The 8848-nt window shown below is 63.2% G+C and overlaps 1 protein-coding gene across 1 annotated transcript; it reads left to right on the top strand.

Annotated features, from left to right (window-relative positions):
• Positions 1 to 664: 664 nt before the first annotated feature.
• On the top strand, positions 665 to 1656 carry LOC111734519 (NADH dehydrogenase [ubiquinone] iron-sulfur protein 6, mitochondrial-like; the record flags this gene model as incomplete). The annotated part of the gene is made up of 2 exons (XM_023526638.1): positions 665 to 837; positions 1499 to 1656. Coding segments are annotated over 2 exons (239 nt in total), but the record flags the coding sequence as incomplete, so codon positions are not given.
• Positions 1657 to 8848: the final 7192 nt, after the last annotated feature.

The following is an 8848-nucleotide window of genomic DNA, read 5'->3' as shown; positions in this document are numbered from 1 at the left end:
GCCCCGTTGTGAGGGCGTCGGAGTGGCTCAGACACCTGGGCAGCGCAGCCAGGTGCCCTCGCCGGCCTTGGGCCCCACAATGACAATGCCATCATTCTCCAGTCTCCTGTGTCCCATTGTATCCCATGAGGCCACGTCCCCAGGCGGGCTGCCGTTAGACGCGGTCCCGCGTAGTTGTCTCTGCCGCTTCCTTTCCTCTGTCACAGCCACGCGGGCTCGGTCAGCGTGACATGGTGTGGACTCTGGGCTCAGTGCCACTGGTCAGTCACTGCTCCTAAGCTTTCCCAGCGGGTGGATCTGGGACCCTGTGCACACATGTGTGCATGTGCGCGCGTGTGTGCATGTGTGCACATGTGTGTGTGCATGTGCGTGTGTGTGTGCATGTGTGCACGTGTGTGTGCCTGGAGGGGGTGGGGAGAGGCGAGAGCGAGTGACAAGGGGGGCAGGATGTCAGCGACGCGTGAGCCCAGCGAAGACGAAACGAGGCTCCTGTGCAGTCGTGATTCTTGCAACATTTCTATGAAATTACGTCCAAACGAAAAATTAAATGCGTGCGTGCGTGCGTGCACACGTGTTAAGACTTACAATTATCTTTAAATAAACACATACAGACTATAGTTCTGCCTGTGCGGGGCGGGCTGGAGGTCGTCTCCGTACATTTAAGCCTCGCAAGATGATCAGGTTTTCGTGCGTGTCCACGTCTTCCCGTTGCAGGTGAACGAGAACTTCGCCATCGATTTGATAGCCGAGCAGCCGGTGAGCGACGTGGAGAGCCGCGTGGTATCGTGCGACGGCGGCGGCGGGGCCCTCGGCCACCCCAAAGTCTACATAAACTTGGTACTGTGACCGCAGTTCCCGGTGCCATCCCTGCTCCCGGGTGGCCCTCACTCTGTCCCTTTGACCGCACGCTGCTGCCTGATTCTGCCAGAACCCGTGGCGGGGCCGGAACGAGGGGCCACCCCTCCCGGCCGCGCTGTGCCACGTGCTCAGTGATGCCCACACTGACCCCCCGACTTCCTGGCAAACACGTAGGCTCCTGTCTCTCCCCGAGCTGTCGTTTCGGGGCCCGCATTGGGGAGCGCACGGAGCCCTAGAGAGGAAGAGCCCTAGGGACGTGAGAGCAGAGGAGGGAGCCGGGGCCGAGCCTCGTGTGCACGTGGCGCATGGGGGACGGGGGCGTGAGGTCCCCACCCGCTCGAGTCCACCCAAGTCTCTGCTCGGGGAGACGCCCCGCCCTCCTGGACGGAGGGAGCCAAGGGCAGCAGTGGCCGCCGTGCTGACCCTTTCTGTCCTCGCGCGGTCCTCGGAGGTCCTCTGAGGGGACCGGCGTTCCAGGCGGGGAGCCAGGGCCGGGCGCAGGCCGTGGCCCCCTCGCGTGTGGTGCTCAGCGCTCCTGGCCGCCAGCGCGTTCCGGTTTCGCGCGCCCTCTCGGTGTCGGACGCCTGTGTTCACGTCTGAAGGCGGATGTGGAAATGTGACGTCTTTTGAATTTTTTCAGGACAAGGAAACAAAAACCGGGACGTGCGGTTACTGCGGACTCCAGTTCAGACAGCAGCACCACTAGGCCGCGGGGGGCGCCTCGGCGTGGCCCGAAGCCGGGGACCCGGAGCTGTACGCACATGTCCCCAGTGCGAATAAAGTGTGTCAAGGACGGCCGTTCACAGCGTGCTTCTTTCACAGAAGGGTCCTTTGCAAACGAGTGACACTTAGATGTGGGGACTGAGGCGGGGTCGCCCCCCAGTGCAGGTGACCACGCTGGCCGCAAGCTCTGCGGTTACCGTCGGCTGCAGTTTCAGCTTCCTGTTTATGAAACCGGGAGCTGCCGCGGCCGCACACGGAGCCCCAAAGCCGCCAGTCTCCTCTCCGTCCTTAGCTCTCGCTATGGACACGGGTCCAGACGCAGGGCCTCAAATACGTGACCAGGTGGCAGCGCGCTCACAGCCCATGGCTCTCCCCGTGACCACCTCTGGCCCCCGACCCCGCCACCACTGTGCAGCTGAGGCCTGGCCTCCCCACACAGGCCCACGCCATCCAGGCGGGGTGAGCCCCGCCTCCCCACTCTGAGCACGCCCGGTCCTCGAGCCGTCGGGAAGTGGAAATGCACTTCTTGGGCTCCGCGGCCGTCGTCTGGGAACTGCCCACGTGAGCTGACGCCATGGGCCACCCCGCCTGCCTGGTAGAGGGGCCTACCCCGCCGTCTGCCCTGCGGTGTACAGCAGTGCTGAGTCCCAGATGCCACGCCAGCAGGGCCCGAGGCCGTGAGGGGCGGGCCGCGCTAAGGGCGCTGCTGTCACGGGTGGAATGCTGGGCTTGCGCTCACTGTCGTCCCAAAGGGGACCCCAGTCCCGGGTGGGATCCCCTGAGCCCCTCCTGTGCCTGGCCATGCCTGGGGTTCCATGGTCCGACCCGTGGGAAAGGGCCTCCGTGTGGCGACTCTGGGGTGCGCTCATCCCGGTTTGCTGGAGGACTGTGCCAGCCCAGAGGCCGGTCCTTGGCAGCCGTCTCCTGGGTCCTGCAGATGCCAGTCGTCGAGGGACAAACGTGCTTTTCCTGGGGCCACCCCACCAAACTGCCCCACGGTGGGTGTGTCACACACAGGACTCAATCTCGCAGAGGCCAGAGTCTGAAGTCAGGGTGTCCCCAGGGCCTCGTGGGCCTCGCGGCCTCGCTCCCTCTGGAGACACCAAGGCAGGCCAGGCCGGTCCCCGGGTCCCGGTGGTGCGGGCGCTCCCAGACGCGTCCCTCCAGCCCCTGCCTTTGTCTTCACGTGATCTCTCTGTCACGTGTGACCTTACAGGGACAGTCTTTGGACTGGGCCCACCCTGTCCAGTATGACCACCGCCTCGCTAATCACAGCTGCAAACACCGGTGTGCCCGTGCCCCGCCCTGCGGTTCTGGGCGGCCGTGCGCTGGGGCCCCCCAGAACAGGAACGGGGCGCACTCTCTCCTTATGACTCATTTGCCCTTGGTCTCCTTGTTCAACTTCATGTCCAAACGTGGGTGGACAAGGCCCGGACCACGGGAATGCTGCCCACCAGGGTCCTCGAGGGCCTGTTTGGGAGGGGGTCAGGCGCAGTGGGCAGGCTCTGCTGACCTGAGCCGCCCCGCCTCTTCAGACAGGTGACTCAGCCTGGGGTTGACGCTCTGGCGGAGTGTCACTCACTGCCACCGCCTCCACTGAGACTCTGCAGCGTGTGCACAGTGGGGCGGCTCCCCTTGTGAAGAGACGCAGACAGTGAGTGGTTTGCATGCTGAAGCGGAGAAGTTGCACCTACCTGTTAACGGGGGCCGTAAACGCGGAGATAACATGAAGCCAACAGAAGCCGCTGGAGCCGCGTCGGCGCGGGGGCCTCCCGGTGCAGCCTGTCTGCAGCCTGGTGGGCCCCAGCGTGAGGCCCGGCTGTGTGCCGATGCTCCCGCTGCGGCTCGTGGGTGGCACTGCGGGTGGCACCGTGTGCCCGAGGGCTGTTGGTGCCCATGTCGTCGTGCACTCCGAAGACGCCTAGTGTCCGAGTCCGGGGCAAGGCCCTGACCTGCCGACGGCACAGCTGTGTCCACTCCGCTGCCAGGCATTGTGAATCTGCTGGGTGGTGTCTCTGCCCGTTTACAGGTGACCCAGTGGGGAGGCCTGGCCAGGTGCAGCTCCGGGCCTCTGTTAAGGGCACGGCCTGGTCCCAACCCCTCTGAGACCGCAGCACTGGACACACGGGCTCACTGAAAACAAGTGAAAGTTACAACCCCTTGACTTCCATGAGGAAGAAATGGAAGACAGATCAAAATGACGAGTTTTACACAAGCCAGTGTGTGTGCCCGCTAACGGACGACGTCACAGCTGCACAGTCACCCAGGAGACTCTGTCAGTGGGCCCACGGCGGCCCAGGCAGTCACCGCCCTTCCCGCCCCGTCCCCACTCCTGGCGCCTGTGCCTTGGCCACTCCCAGGTCAAACCTGGACGCTATGGCAGTGAGGGCGCAGAAGCAACGGCCTCGTCACCCCACATTTCCTGCTGGGGGTGGGTGGGATGAGCTGGGCCTCGCCTCGTCTACCCACCTCCTGAGCCCCTCTGAGGCCCACAGCGGGACGGCCAGGAGCGCACTGCCACGTTGTCGTGGGCTCTGACGAGGTCCCGTGGGAGCTGAGGCTCATCAGTTTCGGGGGGATGCCTGGACCCACACTGCAGCCATGTGCCTCTGTCCCCCGAGGGCCTGCATCACTGGGGATGTCCTGACTGCACGGTGATCCTGGAGACTTACTTGAAACACACGTGAGCGTCACCGTGGAAGTGAACCCCCTGTGGTCTGCGGGCTCCCGGAGAGGATGCAGAGGGAGCCCAGGCCTGCAGGGGTGTCAGCTTCTGCAGTCAAATGCTCTGCCTCGGGCTATGCCCCCCAGAAGGTCAGCTTCTGTAAGCAGAGCAGGGGGGTCTCACAACCGCCTTGGGAGGCAGGGGACGCGTGAGGGCAGGCTGGAGGGCAGTGTGTCACCACATCAGGCGAGGCGCCCGGCACGCCAGCGTGGGTGACCAACCGCCTGGCCGTGGGCGTGTAGCGCACCCTCCTGGGGTCTCGCCCTGGTGTCGCCGGACGTGCCCCTGCCCCAGCCAGAGCGGCTGTGCCAGCATCTGCCTTCGGGGTCTGGTGTGACAGGCAGGAGAGCAGTGCAGACCAGTCCTTCTCCGGAACGCGGGCGCAGGGACGGCCCACTGCCCGTGGACACGGACGGCTCCACGGCCCAGGCTGCCCAGCTGCCGCGAGCCCCGGCCTGTCCACCAGAGGGCAGTGCTGCCTAAGTGAGGCCGCGGGTCCCAGGGGGTGGCCCCCCCTTGGGGCTGCTGACACCCTGCCGACCGTGGCTGGGAGGCCAAGCCCAGTAGAGATGGCACTGCCGCCCAGCCTGCCCGGGAGACGGAGTGGGTGGGAGATGCGGCTGGAGCCGGCGCCTGAGCCGAGCAGCAGGCGGTAGACGGGCAACGACAGACACCCCATCCCTCGAGGCCCACGGGCCACCGCGGCCACAGGGACGGGCTCCACCTGACAGGTTGGGCAGACTGGTATGTCCTGGCCGGCTGTGGGAAGCAGCGCGTCCTGGGGGCGGGTCAGCCAGAGCCTGGAAAGCAGGGAGGCTACGCGGACAGCAGGGAGGCTGTGTGGACAGTGGGGAGGCCATGTGGACAGCGGGGAGGCCACGTGGACAGCAGGGAGGTTGCGTGGACAGCCCGAGGCCGCGTGGACAGCCCGAGGCCGCGTGGACAGCGGGGAGGCTGCGTGGACAGCAGGGAGGCCGCGTGGACAGCCCGAGGCCGCGTGGACAGCGGGGAGGCTGCTGGTTTGCCGGCACCTGTCCTCCACAGTGCTCAGCATTTTCTTTTGGCGTTTCTCATAAAACAGAGCCACAGACACACTGGGTCATCGGGTGTCTGGCTGTGAACAGGGAGCTGACCCTGACGGGCATGTCCTCGCATCCTTCCCTGGTGGCCCTGCGTCTGACGGCCGACGCTCCCCCTGGCAGTGCCTCACACACGCTGAGCCATGCCTGGTCCCTCGGAGGCCAAGACAGTGTCCCAGCGCTGACTGACGAGGCATGGGAGACTTCAAACATCGTCTTTGTGCAGTTATTTAAAATTTAAAATGATAACGTCTAACCCAATTAAATCTCAGTTGATCACCCTCCAAATGCACGGTCTTATAAAATATGAATTAAGAGTCTTAGGACGTCTTAAACAACTTAATCTCTGCATTGGTGATCCGCTTTGGGGGCTTCCTGTCACCACGGAGACCCCAGGAAATAAAAAGTAGGGACGGACCCTGGGCAGGTCCCATGACAGACAGTCCCAGCATCTGCCCTCGGGATCGGGGACATTTCCATGCACATTAGATTCCTTCTGCTGCTTTGCAATAATTATGCTTTTCTAACTTGACCTCTCTCTTTGGGGATTTCTGGCACTTTTATAATTTAGTGACTCCAGCGGTCAGAGTCTGTTTCCAGCCTTAACAGACATGACCTGTCGCGGGCGGCCTTTGGGGGCGTGCAGGCCACTTCCTGGCCCCTCCTGCCCCTTCCCGTCGTCACACCGATGTGTGCGCAGCGACAGCCGGCCTTGGACAGCAGAGTGCTTCCTTTCCCAGGGACACTCAGCACGCGGGGTGCGGGGTGCGGGGCACGGAGTCGGTTGCCCGCGGCTACAGGTGGCGTCTCTGCTCCGAGGTCAGAAACGGTGGAGTTGGAGTCGGAGGGAGCGGCCTCCCCTCTGCGGCTGCGCTTCTGTTCAGACGGGGACTTCTGCGTGGGCGTCGCGTCAGCGAGAGGCTGGGGCACGCGACAGGTGGAAGCTGCGGGTGGCCCGGGACGGGAGCCTTGCCCGCTGCGTTCGGGCCTCGCTCCTGGCCTCTTCGCTTTGGGGCTCGTTTAGAGAGCGAGCTGCCGCCCCAGTCGGACCGTGACGCCATCGTGTGCCTCTGACTTTACAGGTAGGCGGGGGAGGCAGGGGTCTGGGTTTGGCTGGAGCAGAGCCCAGGCCAGCAGGCGAGTGAACAGCATCAGCCCAAGGCCACCTTCCAGGGGTGGCGAGTGTGTCCACGGGGAGGCGCGGCTGGCTGTCTGGCCCCGGGGCCCCGAGCGTGTGGCCGTCCCGATGGGCTTGCCTGTCTTGGTGTCCTGGCGCCCTGTGGTCCACCGCTCTGGGCAGCCGCCCCGGGGTGTGGGCAGCACACCCCGCTGGGGCCGAGGCCCTGTTTGTCTCCTCGGACACAGCGAAGCTCGGGAAGATCCAGCCTGAAGAAATGGTTTCTCTGCTCGAAGGCTTGGGAGAGCTGCTTCGTGTTTCACTCTGCCTTTATTATTTACGAAACTAAAGACATTGTCGATAGGAATGATCGTCAGCGCATGAGTGCTGCATGAGTGCTACATGCAGACGAAGGCGACCTCCAGGAAGCAGAAGGCTGGACGTTGTCCCCCGCCGTCCCTGCGGGACGGAGCGTCACAGCGACGTGAGCGGACGGTGACTCGCCAGGTGTCCGCAGAGCACCCATCGCGAGTCTGGTCCCCGAGCACATGGGGTCACCGTCGGCCAGGTGAGCAGAGCTTGGACAAGTCACACGCACGCCTGAGAGCCGGCTGCCGGGCGCCCGGGGGTGCGGCGACGTGTCCCCACTTAAACGCCGCTCGTCCTGGTCCTGCCCCTGGAGACGCCGGGAGAGCGGGCTCCAGAGGAGAGCGAGGCTCTGCCTCGGCGTCCACGGGGCTTCGCGCGCTGGCGGGCGCGGCCGTGACCTCACACGGGGTTTCACGGTCAAAGCTGCTCAGCTCAGCTGTGGGCGAGCGGGTCGGAGGGAGCTGCTAATTCATAAGTTTTTATTTTACCTGAGTTCCACAAAAATCAAAAGTCAACCCTTCCGTCACGGCCTCTGACCTAAAAAACCCAGAGGACATCCCTGTCAGTTTTGTCGTCCGTATTTTTCTCAGGTTTTTATGCAGCGTGATTTTCAAAATGACCTCACGTGAACGTGGCAGTAGTTTCACTTCACGAAGGAGGGACCACAGCGCTGAGGGGGCACCGATGTGACGGGGGCGGGGGACACGCCCAGCGCCCAGGGCCCAGCTGGTGTGGCGGGGCGTCCCCGAGCTGCCAGCGCCAGGCTCAGCGGTGGTCTTTCCATGGCCAACACCCCCCGTGTGCCCCACGCAGCAGCTGTGAGTCTGGGGGCCTCGTTTCCCCGAGTGTGCGTGGGGCTCGCGCGTGAGCAGCCAGAGTGTAAATGAATAAGACGTTTTACTTAGAGTAGCTCTCGCCAGCTGGGGGGGGGGCGATTTACAACTTCTCTCTCGTTCTCAGCCTCCGTCTCTCCCTGTCACACACAGCACACGCGCACACACGTGTGTGCACATCAAAATCCCACATGCAGACGTGCACACACGTGTACACTCCATAGCCACACACGCAGATGTGCACACACGTGTGCACCATAACCGCACACACAGCACACACGTGTGTACACATCAAAATCCCACATGCACGCAGACGTGCACACACGTGTATACTCCATAGTCACACACGCAGACATGTGCACACATGTACACTCCATAGTCACACACACAGACGTGCACACACGTGTACACTCCATAGTCACACACAGACGTGCACACACATGTACACTCCATAGTCACACATGCGCACATGTGCACACATTCCATAGTCACACACACGTATCCCCCCATAGTCTCCTGGCCAGGGTTTTGTGCTTTTTATCAACAGCTCCATGAGAATAAGCCGCCTCTAGAAATCTTCTGGAAGGCTCTCTGGGAATCGCTCCTCCTGGCTGACCTCGCTGACTGCCGGACCAGTGGCGGAAAGGCAGCCCCGCTGGGGTGTCCTAGAGCCTGTGCGTCCTGGCCCCGGTGGTCAGGTTGGTGGCACACCTGGAAGGTGCTGGGAACCTCGACCTTTCTGTCTCTGTGACTCTGAGTCCCTAGGGACCCTGTGTGCATGACGTCACACGGAGTCCTGGCTTATCTCACTCAGCAGAGCCCTCCAGGCTCACCCGTGTGGCGGCCTGCTCCAAGTGTCCCTCCTGTTTAGGCCTCAGTCACCTCCCACTGCACGAGTGGTCCACATCGCCCGTCAGTGGACACCCAGGCTGCTTCCACTGTCGCTATCGTGAAAAATGCTGCTGTGACCCTGGGGTGCCAGTGTCTTCAAGGCCCTGCTCTCGATTTTCAGGTGTCATTTACTGTCATACTCCCTTGGGAATGGGGACATCCACAGGTAAGTGCAGACCCTTGAAGCTCAGGGCTAGGGACACATGACTGACCTTCTGAACCCCACGTCTTGCCCCTGGTCAGGAGGGGCTCA

This window comes from Pteropus vampyrus, unplaced genomic scaffold, assembly GCF_000151845.1.
Source record: "Pteropus vampyrus isolate Shadow unplaced genomic scaffold, Pvam_2.0 Scaffold1648, whole genome shotgun sequence".
NCBI classification, from domain to species: Eukaryota; Metazoa; Chordata; class Mammalia; order Chiroptera; family Pteropodidae; genus Pteropus; species Pteropus vampyrus.
Note: the sequence above shows the minus strand (reverse complement) of the source record. Positions and strands in the feature narration are given on the sequence as shown.